Source organism: Macaca thibetana, chromosome 8 (genome assembly GCF_024542745.1).
Source record: "Macaca thibetana thibetana isolate TM-01 chromosome 8, ASM2454274v1, whole genome shotgun sequence".
NCBI lineage: Eukaryota > Metazoa > Chordata > Mammalia > Primates > Cercopithecidae > Macaca > Macaca thibetana.
Window position 1 is genome coordinate 53,960,909 of NC_065585.1, and position 21,642 is coordinate 53,982,550.

Consider the following 21,642-nt stretch of genomic DNA (forward strand, 5'->3'; position numbering starts at 1 on the left):
GATAATCAGACTCTTGGGGCTTTTTCCTATGGAAATATATTTTGGAATCTGTAACTTTTTACTAAACAACTATTAACCAAGTGTGAGACAAGAATACAGACATTTTCAGATATGCAAGGGATCAAACAATTTAACTACCACATACCCAGACTAGGATGATTTCTCGAGACTCCTGGAAAAACTAAGAGAGCAAGCCAAGAAAGGAAAATACAGGATACAGGAAACAGTGGGTCCAATTTAAGAGAGCAACAAAGTGAATGTCTTTGGCTGACAGTATCTAGCAAACCTAGATAGCAATCAACTTAGATTGGGGCAGAGGATGGAGGGTCTTAGAGGGAAGTCTCTCAAGGAAAAGTACATTTGACAGAAAAAAATAATATGGTCGAGTTTGAAATAAAATGAGGCCACCATAAAGCTAAGGCACAAGAACAAAGGAAAGGTTATTAGAAACCCTAAGGGAACAAAAATTGCATGTAAGAAAGAAAATAGAATCATAGATTAATTGACCCCATGTGAATATTTATTTATTAGTAATATATATTTTTGGAAGTTAAGAGTTATCCAAGACACAAAACAAATACTTAATTATGGTTATAACTTAATACAATATAAAAGCTCTAAGTCTTATAGAAGTAAAAACTTCAGAGTTTGTGAGGGAGGAGAGGAAAGGATAGCTGAAGGTGGATTACAGAGGCTGACACTATCATCTTACGAAGTGGGGAAGTGGGGAGTCAAAAGAGACTGCAGTTGATGAAGGAAGAAATAAAGGTGTAGTAACATTACATGTAAAAGATACCTGTAGACCTAATCCCCTGATTCCAGATGTGGGCCAATATACAATAGATACATTAATATAACTATCTAGAAGATGAAGAAAAATGATGCCAAATATAGACAAATCAAGAAAATAGATGAGTTAAAAGTGGTTATATATGAAGATCAGGATTGGAGATGAGGGGAAGTAGGATAGAAGATAGCTTCTTGTTATATACTTTTTGTAATATTTAATTCTCTGTAACCAATGGTATTACTTTAATGGAAATAAATTCAAATAGAAGGAGAGAATAGGTTCATGACTCAGTCAAGTCCCAAATTCTCTTGCGTAGAAACTCCTCTTTCTTATTAAAAAATTCCAAGTCCTTGTCTTGTAACTACAAGTGTACTTTCTGCAATGACTAATGAAGTGGGGAATTTGTAAATGTTACCCTATTTCTTACAAAGATACAACTACAGATTACAAACTCAATTTCTTAAACCTAAAAGGAAATGAGGTACGGTGAAAGTAAGAAAATACAGATTTATTTTTTGGAACTGTAAACTCAAAATTAATGAGTTATATTGCCTTAGCTGCTTATAGGTTCTTCCTGTGCTGATGACAATTCAGAAGCGAACAAAAAGAAAATTACCAAGTTAATATCCCTTGCCTTCTCTCAACCTCAAGATTTTTGGCAGCTAGAATTTCACATTGTTAGGCAGAAAGGTTTAACACAAGCATCTGGGATTCATTCATGTCAGCTATTGCTCTTTAAAAAAGAATATTTTTTATTTAGAATATTAACCTTCCTTTAAAGACTATTTCAAGAGAAATAAATGTCCCTTCCTTCCTATTCCCTGCCAACACGCCATTTCAAAGTTTCAGCCTGCCCTAGGAAATTGAAAAGGAACTCCCTTCCTACATCCTAAATGTCTCTTCATTCCATAAGCAAAAGCTTCAGGACAGTCCCCAGGGTGAACATCATCTCCTGGATCCTCAAAACTACTTCCAGATGTGAGCCCCCAAGGTAGATGAGCAGATCCAGGTTTCTAACCCCTTTCCAGATGACAGCCTCTAGAAAGATGAGTGTGGCAGAGACCCAGTCCCCTGATTCCAGACGTGGGCCAAAGAGCACATGAATAAATTGAAACACCTCTCCCTACCACATGGAATTCCCTAAGGGATAAAGCCTTCTGATGCCTCTCCTGCTACACTCCACATTAAGTCTCCAGAGACCGAAGTCTCCACAGATCGAAGTGTTATTGTTCTGTCTCTTACCTCTTTTTTCTCTCTTCCTGTTTTCCATCTTCAAAACCAAACAACAACAACAAAACACTGTTCCTCACCTGGGTCAAGGTGCGTAACTCTGGGCACACTTTAGGGATTAGGTTATTCTGAAGGACTAGAGTCTTCAGGCCGGGCAGTTTTCCTAATGCTGAGGGCATCTTTGTCATCTTCTTCCCATTCAAAGTAATGATCTTCGTGTTTTTACCACCACTCAATGCTTTTATTAACAATCTCTCAGTCATGATCTTGGAAAAGAAGTAGAAAACAAAGAAGGTAACCATTAGAGATTAGAGTTCTTTATTAGACAGCTTTAGAACCTCTAATTACAGAATTGGTGTGTCATAGAAGCAAGAACATTCTGAGATCCACCATGTTGAAGGCGGGAAGCATTAGATTATTTTCCCATGTGAAAGATATGAAGGGAAAGTACCTGGTCCAGGTTTGGGGCAGGAAATGTATCAGGTAAGCCTAAGATAGCTTATACCGCAATGTTGAAGTTATTAGAGATTAATGAAGACACAGAAGTGAATTTCTAGGAGCTCCCACTAGTCTAAGATGGAAAATATTAAGGATCAGAAAAAAATAATCTACAGTAGACTGAGACATATCAAAATACATTAAAATCTGAGTTCATATGGCATTTTTTAAAAAGAAACATTACTCACACTGGGAATTACTAGTGCACCAACTCAGTCTGAAAATTGATAAAGGAAAAAATATAAGCATGTATTCTGCTCTTCCAGTACAAACTGTACTTAAATATATCTTAATAGTTAATAAAGTTCTTTTTCACAAGAATCAAAACTAATAAATGAGAAAGAAAAAAATAACTTTAGAATAATTACAATTTTTGCAAATTCTAATAAAATAATGGAGCTATGCAAAAATCATAATTGGAGACTAAAAGTATTCGATGAAAGGTTGATGAGGAACTTTATAATCAAGTGATCAGGTTAATAACCCACTAATCAATTTTAGCTTCAATAAAATTGAGACAATAACATTATAAGCCTTATGAGGTAATGAATTAAAAAGTACACAGCAGCACCACCTATGAAATGTTCCTGCCCAAAAATTAAATCTGAATCTAATCATGGCTTCAAGATCTAACTACAATTTACAAAAAAAAAGAGAACCAAAGAATAAGTTAAGTTCATTATAGGGAAACACTCAGTCAAATCTATAACATGGAAGATTCTACAGGACTGGTCCCTGGTCCCATGTCACAAGGTTTCACCAACAAATGAAAGGCATTAATAAAAAGGAGGGAAAACTGTTATGAGGTAAGTGAAACTTAGGGCAAATAACAGCTAAATGCAATGTCTGGACTCTATTTGAATCTTCAATTGAATACAAACATCTCAGGGAAATTTGTTCATGGGCTATTAGACGAGAGAAATTAATTCTGTTACGTGTGAAAATGGTAAGGTGGTAGTATTTATTTTAAATGTGCTTAACATTCAGAAATGCATACTGAAATTTTCAAGTGAAATAAAATGATATCTTGAGTTTTCTTTAAAATAATCTAGGGGAAAAGTGGGTGGAAGAAACCGATCAAACAAGATTGACAAAATGTTGATAATTATTAATGCTGAGTAATAGACACATAGGGGGTTGTATTAGTCCATTCTCGCACTGCTATAAAGAAATACCTGAGACTAGGTAATTTATAAAGAAAAGAGGTTTAATTGGCTCGCAGTTCTGCAGGCTATACAGGAAGCATGGTGCTGGCATCTGCTCAGCTTCTGGGGAGCCCTAAGGAAACCTACAATAATGGTGGAAGGCAAAGGGGGAGCCAACACTTCACATGGCCAGAGCCAGAGGAAGACAGAGAGGAAGGAGGTGCTAACACTTAAACAACCAGATCTCAGGATAACTCACTCACTCACTATCAGCAGAACAGCACTGAGGGGATGCTAATCCATTCATGAGAACTCCACCCCCAGGATCCAATCACCTCCCACCAGGCCCCATCTCCAACACTGGGGATTATAATTGAACATGAGATTTTGGAAGGGACACAAATCCAAACCATATCAACATTCATTATATTAGTCTTATTATTTTTGCATATGTTTAAAAATTTCCAAATAAAACATTAAAACGGGAACAAAAAGGAGAGGGAGGGGAGCTGTGGCCAGTAACATTTTATTATTATCACAACCCCATCAGCACCCAGATAGGATGCATCTTAGAGGCATTAGGATTACACATGTATGTGACACACTTAGATGTGGATTTCCAAAAACCTAAACATTATAAAATACATTCTGCACTGAAAGTGATCTGAACAGAAATCAATCCTTCCTTTGGCATTCAGAAATCACTTTATTTATTTATTCAACAAATATTTACTGAGCACCTACTACATAGTCAACACTGTTGCAGGAGTGAATGAAAAAGATAAAAATTTCTGTTCTCAAGGAAATTCCATTCTAGTAGGGGAAGAAAAACAATCAGATAAGTAAATCTACTATGTTAGATAGTGATTTCATGCCAAGGGAAAAAAACTAAGCAGAAAAGAGAAACAGGGAGTGTGGGAAATGAGAAGTTTACAATTTTAAACAGGATGACCAGGAAAGGCCTCACTGAGAGAATGCTATTAGAGACAAGACCTCTTCCAGTAAGAGAGTAAAAGCAAGTGCCAGAATTCTAAAAAAGGATCATTAAATTTTTAAAGGGATTATAATGAATATCAATATCATAACAGTAAATCAAGAGGTGCTAATAGTGACTTTCATTTGCTAGAATGACAGATAAAATAATTTTTCAGCTTCTTAATCACTGCTGTTTGCCTTCCCTCTTCCAAACCTATGCTTCGTCTTCTTTACTTTGATATTATTTGTTTCCTAAGAATAATAAAGCTGTTACTATCAAAACAAACTGATCACAAGGCTTTGTTTAGAAAAAAAAAATCCATGACAATCATCACCTCTTAAGTAACTACTGGGTGGCTAGCATCCCAGCTGACATTGTCCAAACCCTGGAAATTTGTTACTGCTTTAAGTGGGTAAACAAATCAATACAATCTGACACTGCTTTCTGTTAATCTGCTGAACGTAGAAAACCTGGTTAACATTCTTGAGTGTTTCTTCTCCCTTACTTCCAATATATAATCAATCCTATTCATACTGCCTGTTCCAGTTATCTATCACTGGGAAACAAACCACCACACATCTTAATGGCCTAAAATATTTATTTTATTGACAAATCTGTTTTTTTTTTGTTTGTTTGTTTTTTGTTTTTTTTTTTTGAGACGGAGTCTCACTCTGTCACCCAGGCTGGAATGCAGTGGTACGATCTCAGTTCACTGCAAGCTCTGCCTCCCGGGTTCACGCCATTCTCCTGCCTCAGTCTCCCAAGTAGCTGGGACTACAGGTGCCCACCACCACGCCCAGCTAATTTTTTGTATTTTTACTAGAGATGGGGTTTCACTGTTCTAGCCAGGATGGCTTCGATCTCCTGACCTCGTGATCCGCCTGCCTTGGCCTCCCAAAGTGCTGGGATTACAGGCGTGAGCCACCATGCCCGGCCTTTATTGACAAATCTTAATCTGGGCAAGGCTTGCCTATAGTTCTTAGTGACAGCTATAGCAGCTCAAAGTCTGGGGCAGAAACCATCTAAAGGTTCACTAACCCACATCTGGTGGTAGACACTTCTTGTTGGCTAGGGCCTTAGGGTGATCAGCCTCTACATGCAGCCTCTCCAATGTGGCTTGGACTTCCTCCCAACATGGTGGCTTGGTTTGAAGGGTAAGCATCCCAAGAGAGAAAGTGGAGTGGAAGCTGTATTACTTTCATGACCTTACTTCAGAAGTCATACAGAATCACCTCTACCACATTTTATTCATTAGAACCAAGTCACAGAAACAAGCTCATATTCAAAGGAAGACAGATTAGACTCTGCCTCTTGAAAGCAAGTAACCAAAAATTTGTGGACATGTTTTAAAACCCACCACAATCCACACTGTAGCCATGAGCTGTTTACATTCCTCCCATGTGCAAAACAGAGACACTCTTCCTGCAAAACCCCCTTCCCCAAAAGTTTCATCTATTTAGAACATCAGGTCCAAAGATTTTGTCATCTAAGTTAGGTATGAAGGTGGATGAAGCTCCTCTGAGGCAGTTCCTTGAGTTCAGCTTGAGTGCAGTTCATCTTGACCTGAAGACCTATCAACTAAAGAGACAAGTTATCTGTCCACATGTACCTAGAATACAACATAGGTAAAACAAACGGCAGGCAATAGTTAGTCCCATTCAAAAAAAAAAAAAAAAAAAGGAAAAAACAGAGGAACAAAGTAGCCACTGGTTTATAGCAATTCTGAAATCAAATGAGGCACAAGGTTGTCATTTTTTGTTTGTTTGTTTTTTGCTTTTGAGATGGAGTCTTGCTCTTTCACCCAGGCTGGAGTGCAGTGGCACGATCTCAGCTCACTGCAACCTCCGCCTCCTGGGTTCAAGCAATTCTCCTGCCTCAGCCTCCCGAGTAGCTGAGATTACAGGCACATGCTGCCATGCCTGGCTAATTTTTGTATTTTTAGTAGAGACAAGCTTTCACCATGTTGGCCAGGCTGGTCTTGAACTCCTGACCTCAAGTGATCCACCTGCCTCAGCCTCCCAAAGTGCTGGGATTACAGGAGTGAGCGACTGCACCCCGCCCACATGTACTGCCTGGGATTAGCTTTTGGTTCCCCTATTTGGGGTCCTGATTCCATCCTCTGAATTTCTTTCCTTTTCCATAAAATGTAGCCCATGTTTGCCAAATATTTTCCTCAGTCTGTTTCCTGTCCATAGAAGTTCAAGGGCCTCTCTTCATTTTAATTCCTTTTTGATAACAGCTTTATTGAGATAAAATTCACATACCATTAATTCAACCATTTAAAGTATACAAGTTGATGGTTCCTTAGGATATTTACCAACTTGTGTAACTACCACCATAATCCACTTTCGAATATTTTCATCATCTCCAAAAGAAAGCCTGAAGCCTTTAAGAATCACTTTCCATTCCTCCCATTTACCCCAACCCTAGGCAACCATAAATCTACTTTTTATCTGTATAGATTTGCCTATTCTGGGGATTGTATATAGATGAAATTATGTAACATGTGGACTTTTGTGACTGGCTTACTTTACTTAGCATGTGTTCATGGCTGAGATGCTTTGGATCTGTGTCCCCACCCAAATCTCATATCAAACTGTAATCCCCAGTGTTGGAGGTGGGACCTGTTGAGAGGTGATTGGATCATGGGGGCAGATTTCCCTCTTGGTACTGTTCTCATATTAGTGAGTTACTGTGAGATCTGTTTGTTTAAAAGCGGTGGCACCTCCCCCCACTCCCTCCTGCTCCAGCCATGTGAAATGTGCCTTGCTTCTCTTTTGCCTTGCACCATGACTGGAAAATTCCTGAGGCCTCCGCAGAAGCAGAAGCTACTACACTTACTTTACAACCTGCAGAACTCTGAGCCAATTAAACCTCTTTTATTTATAAATTACCCAGTCTCAGGTATTTCTTTACAGAACTGCCGAAACAGACTAGTACAAAGGCTTATCCATGTTACAGCATGTACTGGCACTCCATTTATTTTTGTTGTCAAATAATATTCAATTGTATGAATACATCACAGTTTACATTTCCACTCATCAGCTGATGGGCATTTACAGTGTTTCTACTTTTTGGTTATTACAAATAATGCTGCTATAAACATCTGTGTACAACTTTTTATGTGGATATGTTTTCATTCTCTTGGCTATATACCTAGGGGTGGAATTATTAGGTCATATGGTACCTTTATGTTCCATCTTTTGAGGTACTGGCAGATTTTCCAGTGGCTACACTATTTTACACTCCTACTAAGAGTGCATGAAGGTTTATCTTTTCATTTTATTGTCCTTTTCAATCCAACCTGATGCAAATCATTTAAAAACTTCATGGGTTTCTTTTAAAAACAGTTTATAATTTACTCTATCTGACAAAAGCCACACCCACAAATCTCTTTCGGATGGCCCGCCTCTATCTTGGGTTCCCATGTGAAACTGCTGTGAGACATTATCATTAAGATTTTTAGGGACCCTATTGTTTATTGGTAAGACAGCATATTTAACCTTCCTGAGTTCTTTTTATTTATTAATTTTTTATATACTTTTAAGTTCTAGGGTACATGTGCACAACGTGCAGGTTTGTTACATATGTATACATGTGCCTTGTTGGTGTGCTACACCCATTAACTCGTCATTTACATTAGGTATATCTCCTAATGCTATCCCTTCCCCCTCCCTCAACCCCACAACAGGCACCGGTGGGTGATGTTCCCCTTCCTGTGTCCAAGTGTTCTCATTGTTCAGTTCCCACATATGAGCGATAACATGTGGTGTTTGGTTTTCTATTCTTGCGATAGTTTGCTGAGAATCATGGTTTACAGCTGCATCCATGTCCCTACAAAGGACATGAACTTATCCTTTTTTATGGCTGCATAGTATTCCATGGTGTATATGTGCCACATTTTCTTAATTCAGTCTATCACTGATGGACATTTGGGTTGGTTCCAAGTCTTTGCTATTGTGAATAGTGTTGCAATAAACATACGTGTGCTTGTGTCTTTATAGCAGCATGATTTATAATCCTTTGGGTATATACCCAGTAATGGGATGGCTAGGCCAAATGGTATTTCTAGTTCTAGATCCTTGAGGAATTGCCACACTGTCTTCCACAATAGTTGAACTAGTTTACAGTCCCACCAACACTGTAAAAGTTTTCCTATTTCTCCACATCCTCTTCAGCACCTGTTGTTTCCTGACTTTTTAATGATCGCCATGCTAACTGGTGTGAGATGGTGTCTCATTGTGGTTTTGATTTCCATTTCTCTGATGGCTAGTGATGATGAGCTTTTTTCCAATGTGTCTGTTGGCTGCATAAATATCTTCTTTTGAGAAGTATCTGTTCATATCCTTTGCCCACTTTTTGATGAGGTTGTTTGTTTTTTTCTTGTAAATTTGTTTGAGTTCTTTGTAGGTTCTAGATATTAGCCCTTTGTCAGATGAGTAGATTGCAAAAATTTTCTCCATTCTGTAGGTTGCCTGTTCACTCTGATGGTAGTTTCTTTTGCTGTGCAGAAGCTCTTTAGTTTAATTAGATCCCATTTGTCAATTTTGGCTTTTGTTGCCATTGCTTTTGGTGTTTTAGACGTGAAGTCCTTGCCCATGCCTATGTCCTGAATGGTATTGCCTAGGTTTTCTTCTAGAGTTTTTATGGTTTTAGGTCTAACATTTAAGTCTCTAATCCATCTTGAATTAACTTTCGTATAAGGTGTAAGGAAGGGATCCAGTTTCAGCTTTCTACTTATAGCTAGCCAGTTTTCCCAGCACCATTTATTAAATAGGGAATCCTTTCCCCATTTCTTGTTTTTGTCAAGTTTGTCAAAGATCAAATGGTTGTAGATGTGTGGTATTATTTCTGAGGGCTCTGTACTGTTCCATTGGTCTATATCTCTGTTTTGGTGCCAGTACCACGCTGTTTTGGTTACTGTAGCCTTGTAGTATAGTTTGAAGTCAGGTAGCATGATGCCTCCAGCTTTGTTCTTTTGACTTAGGATTGTCTTGGAGATGCGGGCTCTTTTTTGGTACCATATGAACTTTAAAGCAGTTTTTTCCAATTCTGTGAAGAAAGTCATTGGTAGCTTAATGGGGATGGCATTGAATCTATAAATTACCTTGAGCAGTATGGCCATTTTCACGATATTGATTCTTCCTATCCATGAGCATGGAATGTTCTTCCATTTGTTTGTGTCCTCTTTTATTTCATTGAGCAGTGGTTTTTAGTTCTCCTTGAAGAGGTCCTTCACATCCCTTGTAAGTTGGATTCCTAGGTATTTTATTCTCTTTGAAGCAATTGTGAATGGGAGCTCACTCATGATTTGGCTCTCTGTTTGTCTGTTATTGGTGTGTAAGAATGCTTGTCATTTTTGCACATTGATCTTTTATCCTGAGACTTTGCTGAAGTTGCTAATTAGCTTAAGGAGATTTTGGGCTGAGACAGTGGGGTTTTCTAAATATACAATCATGTCATCTGCAAAGAGGGACAATTTGACTTCCTCTTTTCCTAACTGAATACCCTTTATTTCTTTCTCTTGCCTGATTGCCCTGGCCAGAACTTCCAACACTATGTGGAATAGGAGTGAAAAGGAGTGAATAGGAGTGAAGGAGGGCATCCCTGTCTTGCGCCAGTTCTCAAAGGGAATGCTTCCAGTTTTTGCCCATTCAGTGTGATATTGGCTGTGAGTCTGTCATAAAGAGCTCTTACTGTTTTGAGATACGTTCCATCAATACCGAATTTATTGAGAGTTTTTAGCATGAAGGGCTGTTGAATTTTGTCAAAGGTCTTTTCTGCATCTATTGAGATAATCATGTGGTTTTTGTCTTTGGTTCTGTTTATATGTTGGATTACGTTTATTGATTTGCGTATGCTGAACCAGCCTTGCATCCCAGGGATGAAGTCCACTTGATGATGGTGGATAAGCTTTTTGATGTGCTGCTGGATTCGGTTTGCCAGTATTTTATTGAGGATTTTTGCATCGATGTTCATCAGGGATATTGGTCTAAAATTCTCTTTTTTTGTTGTGTCTCTGCCAGGCTTTGGTATCAGGATGATGTAGGCCTCAAAAAATGAGTTAGGGAGGATTCTGTCTTTTTCTATTGATTGGAACAGTTTCAGAAGGAATGGTACCAGCTCCTCCTTGTACCTCTGGTAGAATTCGGCTGTGAATCCGTCTGGTCCTGGACTTTTTTTTGGTTGGTAGGCTATTAATTATTGCCTCAATTTCAGAGCCTGCTATTGTTCTATTCAGGGATTCAACTTCTTCCTGGTTTAGTCCTGGGAGAGTGTATTTGTCCAGGAATGTATTCATTTCTTCTAGGTTTTTTAGTTTATTTGCGTAGAGGTGTTTATAGTATTATCTGATGGTAGTTTGTATTTCTGTGGGGTTGATGGTGATATCCCCTTTATCATTTTTTATTGCATCTATTTGATTCTTCTCTCTTTTCTTCTTTATTAGTCTTGCTAGAGGTCTTTCAATTCTGTTGATCTTTTCAAAAAACCAGCTCCTGGATTCATTGATTTTTTGGAGGGTTTTATTGTGTCCCTATCTCCTTCAGTTCTGCTCTGATCTTAGGTTAAGAATGTATATTCTGTTGATTTGGGGTGGAGAGTTCTGCAGATGTCTATTAGGTCCGCTTGGTGCAGAGCTGAGTTCAATTCCTGGACATCCTTGTTAACTTTCTGTCTCATTGATCTGTCTAATGTTGACACTGGGGTGTTAAAGTCACCCATTATTATTGTGTGGGAGTCTAAGTCGCTTTGCAAGTCTCTAAGGACTTGCTTTATGAATCTGGGTGCTCCTGTATTGGGTGCATACATATTTAGGATAGTTAGCTCTTCTTGATGAATTGACCCCTTTACCATTATGTAAATGGCCTTGTCTCTTTTGATCTTTGTTGGTTTAAAGTCTGTTTTATCAGAGACTAGGATTGCAACCCTTGCCTTTTGTTTGTTTCTTTGTTTTCCATTTGCTTGGTAGATCTTCCTCCATCCCTTTACTTTGACCCTATGTGTGTGTCTGCATGTGAGATGGGTCTCCTGAATGCAGCACACTGATGGGTTTTCACTCTTTATCCAATTTGCCAGTCTGTGTCTTTTAATTGGAGTATTTAGCCCATTTACATTTAAGATTAATATTATTATGTGTGAATTTGATCCTGTCATTATGATGTTAGCTGGTTATTTTGCTCATTAGTTGATGCAGTTTCTTCCTAGCATCGATGGTCTTTACAATTTGGCATGTTTTTGCAGTGGCTGGTACCGGTTGTTCCTTTCCAAGTTTAGTGCTTCCTTCAGGAGCTCTTATAGGGCAGGCCTGGTGGTGGCAAAATCTCTCAGCATTTGCTTGTCTGTAAAGGATTTTATGTCTCCTTCACTTATGAAACTTAGTTTGGCTGGATATGAAATTCTGGGTTGAAAATTCTTTTATTTAAGACTGTTGAATATTGGCCCCCACTCTCTTCTGGCTTGTAGAGTTTCTGCCGAGAGATCTGCTGTTAGTCTGATGGGTTTCCCTTTGTGGGTAACCCAACCTTTCTCTCTGGCTGCCCTTAAGATTTTTTCCTTCATTTTAACTTTGGTGAATCTGACAATTATGCGTCTTGGAGTTGCTCTTCTCAAGGAATATCTTGGTGGCGTTCTCTGTATTTCCTGAATTTGGATGTTGGCCTGCCTTGCTAGGTTGGGGAAGTTCTCCTGGATAATATCCTGCAGACTGTTTTCCAACTTGGTTCCATTCTCCCCGTCACTTTCAGGTACACCAATCAGACGTAGATTTGGTCTTTTCACATAATCCCATATTTTTTAGAGGCTTTGTTTGTTTATTTTTACTCTTTTTTCTCTAAACTTCTCTTCTGACTTCATTTCATTCATTTGATCTTCAATCACTGATACCCTTTCTTCCAGTTGATCAAATTGGTTACTGAAGCTTATGCATCTGTTATGTAGTTCTTGTGCCATGATTTTCAGCTCTGTCAGGTCATGTAAGGACTTTTCTACATTGGTTATTCTAGTTAGCCATTTGTCTAATCTTTTTTCAAGGTTTTTATCTTCTTTGCAATGGGTTCGAACTTCCTCCTTTAGCTCTGAGAAGTTTGATCGTCTGAAGCCTTCTTCTCTCAACTCGTCAAAGTCATTCTCCATCCAGCTTTGTTCCATTGCCAGCAAGGAGCTGCATTCCTTTGGAGGGGGAGAGGAGCTCTGATTTTTAGAATTTTCAGCTTTTCTGCTCTGTGTTTTCCCCATCTTTGTGGTTTTATCTACCTTTGGTCTTTGATGATGGTGACGTACAGATGGGGTTTTGGTGTGGATGTCCTTTCTGTTAGTTTTCCTTCTCACAGTCAGGACCCTCAGCTGCATGTCTGTTGGAGTTTGCTCAAGGTCCACTCCAGACCCTGTTTGCCTGGGTATCAGCAGCAGAGGCTGCAGAAGAGTGAATATTGCTGAACAGCAAATGTTGTTGCCTGATTGTTCCTTTGGAAGCTTCATCTCAGAGAGGTACCTGGTCATGTGAGGTGTCAGTCTGCCCCTATTGGTGGGTGCCTCCCTGTTAGGCTACTTGGGGGTCAGGGACCCACTTGAAGAGGCAGTCTGTCTGTTCTCACATCTCAAACTCCGTGCTAGGAGAACCACTACCCTCTTCAAAGCTGTCAGACCAGGACATTTACATATGCAGAGGTTTCTGCTGCCTTTTGTTTGGCTATGCCCTGTCCCCAGAGGTGGAGTCTACAGAGGCAGGCAGGCCTCCTTGAGCTGCAGTGGGCTCCACCCAGTTCGAGTTTCCTGGATGCTTTGTTTACCTACTCAAGCCTCAACAATGGCAGGCGCCCCTCCCCCAGCCTTCCTGCCACCTTGCAGTTAGATCTCAGACTGCTGTGCTAGCAATAAGGGAGGCCCCATGGGCGTGGGATCCTCCGAGCCAGGTGTGGGATATTATCTCCTGGTGTGACGTTTGCTAAGACCCTTGGGAAAGTGCAGTATTAGGGTGGGAGTGATCCGATTTTCCAGATGCTGTGTGTCATGGTTTCTCTTGGCTAGGAAAGGGAATTCCCTTACCTCTTGTGCTTCCTGGGTGAGGCGATGCCTCGCCCTGCTTCAGCTCTCGCTAGGTGGGCTGCACCCACTGTCCTGCATCCACTGTTCTGCACCCACTGTCCAACAGGCCCCAGTGAGATGAACCTGGTACCTCAGTTGGAAATGCAGAAATCACCCATCTTCTGTGTCACTCACACTGGGAGCTGTAGCCTGGAGCTCTTCCTATTCGGCCATCTTGGAACCGCCCTCCAAGCTTTCTGAGTTCTTAACAAAGCCTTTTATAGCTATGCCTTTTCATCTTCATCATTTTACTCAAGAGTTCCCTTTATTGGCTCGGTCTGGAACAGATTGCTTAATTTTGGCATCATTCACTGTCTGGAGAGGTTAGGAATGAAAGAATTTTTCAAACCCAAAAAGTTGTGGCTCCTTCATATTGAACAATTTTTTCTCTTGCTTGCCTTTCTCCTTTTGTCTTTTGCTATAGGGGCTAGAAGAATCCAGATAGCACCTTCAACATTGCCTAGAAACCTCTTTAGTGAGATCATGCAGTTGAGTATTACTTATTTTCCACTGTTTCATGGAAAATAAATTTCCACCATTGCTAAAATTTCTGCTACTGTGTCACAAGAGTCACCTTTCTTCCAGTTTCCAGTAATATCTCTCACCTTGTTTAAACCTTCAACAATAGCTTCCTGAAGTGACATTAGGGTCCTGTTAACAGTCTCTTCAAGGCCCTTCTAACTTATACTCAAGCTCAGTGCCGAAGCTCATTCTTCATGGCTTAGTAGCAGCAAATTGTATATCCAGATTTAATAAAAAATAGTAACAATACAAACCATTAGGAATTGTATAGAATATGGGTTTTATCACAGGAATTTGATCTTATATAACTATGGGAGCTGGTTAAGCCCTCTATATAAGGTTGTTTACTTTTGTGCCCAGTGTTATGCCTTCCCTAAAATCCAGAGAAGCCAAAGGAGAAGATCTAGCAGAAGTGACAGTACACAAAGTGGCAAAGAGTCTGATCTGTTGGTTCAAGGAAGATTTCCTGCTATTGACTGCTGGGTCCAGTCATAATGGGTTAAAAAGAGCGAACCAGATGATGAAGTAAATGTGAAGTGGAAAAGCATTTAAATAAAAGCATGAAAAAAAGGTTCAGGGGCATGAAATACACAGGCCATGGGGAGTATAAATAATTGATTCTAGTGCATATACCTAAAGAAAGGAGTGATGGGAGGTGATGCTGGAGAAGTAAATAGGACCTGTCACGAAAGACCTCTTTTAAATGCCGTGATAAGGAGACTTAATCCTATGGGAATAAGAAGCCATCATAAGGATTAGGTTAGAAAGTATATTAAAACATACCCCAAATTTGTTTTAATCAAGTGATTAAGAAGTGATAGTTATGAAGGAAATTTATACTTGAATCCCTAGAAACAGAAGGCATGGCATGCCACGCAGGGCCACGTGGGAAAGGACTGGGGACTGTCAGCAGGTAGAATAGAGTAGCAAGGGTAGAAAGTCTAGGCCAGAGGGCCAGGCATGGTGGTTCACACCTGTAATCCCAGCACTTTGGGAGGCCGAGGCAGGCGGGTCATGAGGTCAGGAGATTGAGACCATCCTGGCTGACATGGTGAAACCCCGTCTCTACTAAAAATACAAACAAATTAGCTGGACGTGGTGGCGAGCACCTGTAGTCCCAGCTACTCGGGAGGCTGAGGCAGGAGAATGCCGTGAATCCAGGAGGTGGAGCTTGCAGTGAGCCAAGATCGCACCACTGCACTCTAGCCTGGGTGACAGCGCAAGACTCTTGTCTCAAAAAAAAAAAAAGAAAGAAAGTCTAGGCCAGAGTCTTTATTGGAGTTCCTGTGGAAAATACAAAGCAGGGAAGGGTAAACAGTTTAGGACTGGCTAGTGTGAATAATTCTGGTGGGTTTTGGGATTTAGAGGTGGTCCCCAGTGGTCTGGTACCTGGCCCTGGGATGATTAAAACAAAGGACTATTGTTTCCTGGGGTGTATGGGTCAGACAGAGGAGGTCTGGCTTAGGACTGGTTAGTTTGCATATCAAAGTCATGCTCCTGGCTGCACCTGCCCTTTGTTATCTCTAAGAACCAACTAACCCCAGTAGGAACGGCCCCTCCTCAGCCAGAAAGGTTTTTTAAGATGTCAAAACATCAGAATATACAAAAAATAAAAATTAAAAACATAAGTGATACAGGAAAGTGGTAGTCTGATTTGCATTTGTGGCAGTTCACTTTAGTAGCATAAAAGAATGGTTTAAGGGAGTAAGACTGGAGTCAGGAATGGCTTCTGTACTATTCCAGGTGATAGGGAAAACAAGATGGAGATAAAGTGATAGGTATAACCTGGGTAAGACTGCGACTAGAATCTGGTCTCTTTGTAGGAACATTAGATAAGCCACAATTTAGGATGTGGAGAGATGAGAGTTGTGTAATATTTAGCAGGGTACAGCTGTGACGCAGGTCTAGGTTTATTAAGATACTGAGAATCTAGGAAAGAGAGATTCAGAAAAGAGATGGAGTTTGCTCTTTCAAACCTTTGAGTTTTCACCTGTATCTTAAACACACTCCTTATGGACACCAGCTGAAAATGAAAGGGTTGCTGATCTCTGTGCCGTACAGGCTAGCCTCATGGAATGTCAGCATCTAGAGCTTTCCCAGCAACCCGAAATCAATCCATTTGGCAGGTAAATTGAAAAAATCACCAGCTTTTTGAGACAGCAACAGCCTGTGAACTCAGCAAAAAACTAGGAATCTAAAGTTGAATGTTAATCCAGACGGTTACTGACTTATTGTGTAAATTTAGAAAGCCAGTCAAATTGCCTGTATCTATCTCTCTTCTCATCAGTAAAACAACAAGAAAGAATGCCAATCTATTCCACAGAGATTGTGTGGGAAACAGCTAACTAATGATTATAAACTATTCTGGAAGTATAAAGTGCTGTAAGAATGCTAAAATATACAGTATCCTAGGAACTCAAGGACCCTAAAGTTGAAACAATCATTAATTTTATTAACAGAGAAGTGTTGTTTCATTTATTAACATTCTATAATACAAAATAATCTGGCTAATTCTTAATACGACAAGGGCCCATGAAAAATTATAAAAATTTTGGAAGTTGGAAAAATGCATGAAAAACAGGAGTTCATAAACACAGGTTATGGCAGAAACCAACGCACTTACTTAATTTGTTTTGGCAAGCTTATTTTGTGATTTAAAATGTGGTCTGAGACTTGGGGTAAAAGTTTCAAACATGAGCAGATGCTTCATGTACTTGAAAACTGCTGTAGAAATTCTGTCCTGTAATAAAGAAGGGTACTAGGTTTCTCTTGGTTAGTTTTCTTTTTAAATATGGAAATGGAAGGTTTGATTTAAAGGTCTTGGATTCTGAAAGCCTACCTTTTGGAGTCACTTACTAGCTAGCTGACTAGCCTTTGGATTCTCTAGCCTGCCTTCTAGAGTCACTTACTAGCTATGTAGCTTAAGCAAGTAATTCATTCTCAACGTCCTCAAGTCTCATTTTCATTCTCCAAAAAATAGGGATGAAAATAGCAACCCCTGCTTTCCATGAGGCATAAATAAGCCACATATGCAAAGCATTTAGCACACTGCCTGGCACACAGTAAGAGCTCAGTAAAAGGTAGTGGTTTGCTGTTGTACAATCTCATATACACATTTAAATTAAGAGCTCCACTTTCTGTTAACAAATCTCAAGTTGCAAGCACTACCCCTGAGACTGATAAAAGGTGCTAACATGTGCCCACTGTGCCAAAGATCTGTCTCCCTGATGCCACTTTCTTGCCACTATACTCTTCTTTATCCTCACTACTTCAACTTATTGCTTAGATATCTGAGTATACTCTTGTTAGAGAAGCTCAAATGAGGGGCTAAAGATCTGTTGGAGATGTTATACAAGAGATCCTTAAACTGGCTACGTGGCTGGAAATAGATCACTGGTTCACAGACTTTAAAACAGAAAGAGATTTGCAGGAAATACGGAGTTACCAACTCTTAATTTTGTCAAGTGAGGACATATTTTTTTTTTATTTACTCTCAACTACTGCCACCACAAATTCATAAAAGGACATTTTAAACCCTTCTGTTGAAAGAAAATGACATATATATAAGTTTATTTAAATTGATTAAATTTGCTTTATGAAAATCTCACTATCTTATACTAAATGTTGTTATGCTGCCAGTGAGATCAGTTTACAGACCAGCATTTAATTACCACTAGGCTAGAGGAATCTCAATATTCTACTTAAAAACACATACACAAATACACATATATATTTTTATATTTTGGGGAAGCTTTATCAAGTATTAAACATAGAAAACAGAAGTAGCCAATCAAAACAAAAAGTAGCAATGAATAGATTACAAAATAGAATACTAAGATAAACTAAGCAGTAAGAAAGCTACACATCTACAAAGTCTAATAAAGTAAGGAATAAACCAAAAAGGGGATAAGATAATGTCAAGATTTTGGCGTGGAAACTTAAGCCTTTTTTTTTTTTTTTTTTTTTTTTTGAGACACAGTCTTGCTCTGTCCCCAAGGCTGGAGTATAGCAGTGTAATCTCTGCTTACTGCATGCAACCTCTGCCTCCTGAATTCAAGCAATTTTCCTGCCACAGCCTCCCGAGTAGCTGGGATTACAGGTGTGCACCACCAGGTCCGGCTAATTTTGTATTTTTAGTAGAGATGGGGTTTCTCCATGTTGGCCAGGCTGGTCTCGAACTACTGACCTCAGGTAATCCACTGGCTTTGCCTCCCAAAGTGCTGGGATTACAGGTGGGAGCCACCATGCCCAGCTGGAACTAGGTATTTTTGACTGAGAAAAGAAATTTAAGTTAGCAGACCAGGTGGAGATGGTGGTGGGTGAAACCCCGTTTGAAACCTCCAGCCACTGCTCACCTCTTGCTGAGTCTGCCACAAGGAAATCCTGGCTCAGTGTAGACAGCCATTCTAATTTTTTTAGAGAAGCTGGAAATATGAATTTTTGGTGAAATCACCCCTTAAATGCTACCAACTACCTCACATCTGTTTTTTTCTTTAAATCACTACATAGGTCTAACAAAATATGTCTCTGAGCCACATTCAGTCCAGCAGTTTGGAAGCTCTGACCTAAGTGTGAAAAAGAGGGTCAAGGATAACATCCTAAAGGATATTCAGGTGAAGAGGCTCAGACCAGAACAGCACCTAAGGAGGAGGAACCATTTGGCAAAGAGTAGTGTATTAGGGTTCCCTAGAGGGGCAGAACTAATAGGATAGATATACATATGAAGGGGAGTTTATTAAGGAGTATTGACTCACACGATCATAAGGTGAAGTCCCATAATAGACCATCTGCAAGGTGAGGAACAAGGAAGCCAGTCCAAGTCCCAAAGCTTCAAAAGTAGGGAAGCCAAGAGTGCAGGCCCAGGAGCCCTTGACAAATCACTAGGGTAAGTCCAAGAGTCCCAAAGCTGAAGAACTTGGAGTCTGATGTTCGAGGGCAGGAAGCATACAGCACAGGAGAAAGATGAAGGCCAGAAGACTCAGCAAGTCTGCTCATTCCACTTTCTTCTGCCTGCTTTATTCTAGCCATGCTGGCAGCTAATTAGATGGTGCCCACCCAGATTGAGGGTGGGTCTGTCTCTCCCAGTCCACTGACTCAAATGTTAACCTTCTTTGGCAACACCCTCAGAGACACACCTAGGAACAATAGTTTGCATCCTTCCATCCAATCAAGTTGACACTCGATTTTAACCATCACAAGCAGTATTATGGAAAAAGATAATTGCAAGGAGAGTGTAGTCTACAGTGCTAAAGGCAGAAGAGATTTCCAGTTAGTTAAGGATAAGTTAGCAGTTCCTGGTACTACTCTTAGAAGCAGTTTCGGTGACATGGTACAGACCAAATCCAGACTGTTTTGAGTCAGGGGGAGGAGAGGAAGAAAGAAAAAAACAAGACAAAACAAAACAAAATATATATAGATATTCAAAATTACAAGTTTAAATAAATAGCTCCATGTGCAAAGGGTGTCATTCTTCAGCAATAATTAAAAGAAACTTTGTAAATATATTACAACATACACAAAATATTTCTTTAAAGCACTTGAATATTCTTTATGGAGCTTAGGAAAGGTATTTCCTTAATTCACATTAATTCACCCACAATACCAAAAGAGTTTTAGAATATCAAAACCAAACCTGACAACCTCTATGTCAATCAAGAATCTTGACAGCTAAATCCTAAACAGAATATAAATATCAAAGTTTGAGATATTCAGTAGAAAGCAAAACAGAAATACTCTTAGAATATTTGCCTTATTATATCAGATATTTCTTGGTCTCATAATGGTCTCATAATATCCTACAAGTTACTGAAAATTTCCTACATGCTTAATTCTAAGAGCAACAGTGAAACGGCCCCTCATTCTAGCATTCCAAGGCTCTGCTTTATAAACCACTTTAACAATCCCACTTTTCCAAGACATTAGTAGCCTATCACATTTCTGCCTCCCATTTAGGTGACATATAATACACCAATAACCAACCTGTAAAATAATAACTATTATTCTCATAAATACCATAAATTATATAGAATATGCTATATACATTATTGAAACATTCCTACTTATCTTTATAGTTCTCCTACTAGGAAAATATTATTATTCCTACTTTATGTAAGTAAACAGGAGCTCTGAAAGGTTAGTCAATAAGCGCCAGGGTCAAGACTGAAATAAGTCTGAACACAAAGACCACGATTTCCAGTACATGTAATAATGCTTAGTAATGTTCACCAAATATTCCAGCTCCCTGCCTTCAGGACACAGGGTAGGACTGCACTTCTGGGCACTTTCCTACTTAGGTGAAGCCATGTGACTAATTCCGACAATGAATGGAAATGAGATGTGTTTCTTCTAAGCCACAGAATTTACTTGCTGGAGGGAGAGCCTCCAGAATGCTCTCTTCTAATAAAGTTTAAGATGGTGACAGCTTCAATAGTTTGGGACCTACAGTACAAAATCATGGAGCAGGGCCCTCGGCCAACTTGCAAAATGTAGCAATACAAGAAACACTCCCATGTTGGTATGTGACACCAAGATTTTTGAGTTGTTACCATAGCACAATTCAGTCTATCCTGAATGCTACCATCAGTAATCCCAAAAGCCAAATAAACACATTTTAATAGGTAAGAATATGAAGAGAAAGGAAAAAAAGTTAAGGTCCATTCAGCTTTTTCAAAGGGGATTGATGTAAAGTCTGGCATTAAGCAGTTACCAAAGTCATGTAAAGTAGATGACTAACTGCCTACTGTGTCCAATTTGTGATCTAAATGGTTTTCTTTAGAACTTTCCAACCTCGTTAGCAATAAAACTTATGATTTAGTAAGTGGTTCTCAACCGGGGACAGTTTTGTTCCCAGGGAAACATTTTTTGTTTTTACAGCTTTGGAGGGCGATGACACAGGTACTTAGAAAGGAGATGCCGCTGCTAAACATCTTACAGTGACACGACAAAGAATTATCCAACTCAAAATGTTAACAGTGCCACTGATGAAACTCTCCGATCTAGGTATATAAGGCCTTTCCGATGTCAGTCACAAGACTAGGGGTGGGTGGGGGCTGGGGGGAATGCCTGATTCAAAAACAGCAATTTTTCCATCAGGATTTGGCAAAGTGAAGAAAATGCTTACTTACTGCAAATTAAAACCCAATGAGATACCATCTCACACCAGTCAGAATGGCTATTATTAAAAAGCCAAAAATTAACAGATGTTGCCAAGGATATGGAGAAAAGGGAACACTTACACACTGTTGGTGGGAATGTAAATTAGTTCAACCCCTGTGGAAAACAGTATGGAGATTTCCCAAAGACCTAAAGATATAACTACCATTCAATACAGCAATCCCACTACTGGTTATCTACCCAAAGGAAAGGAAATCATATTATCAAAAAATATCTACACTCAT

The 21,642-nt window shown here is 39.4% G+C and overlaps 2 protein-coding genes across 3 annotated transcripts in view; one reads left to right on the forward strand and one right to left on the reverse strand.

The window, feature by feature from the left end:
• The window catches only part of PIP4P2 (phosphatidylinositol-4,5-bisphosphate 4-phosphatase 2), a 724,054-nt gene that overhangs the window by 605,326 nt on the left and 97,086 nt on the right, over window positions 1-21,642 (forward strand). The window lies entirely within an intron of this gene.
• Window positions 1-21,642, reverse strand: part of LRRC69 (leucine rich repeat containing 69) — a 137,359-nt gene that overhangs the window by 110,277 nt on the left and 5,440 nt on the right. For both annotated transcript variants that reach the window (XM_050802630.1, XM_050802632.1), the window contains exon 2: window positions 2,101-2,286. In XM_050802630.1, coding sequence (XP_050658587.1) covers window positions 2,101-2,283 — 183 coding nt within the window. In that variant the 5' untranslated portion in view covers window positions 2,284-2,286. The remainder of the gene's footprint in view (window positions 1-2,100; window positions 2,287-21,642) is intronic.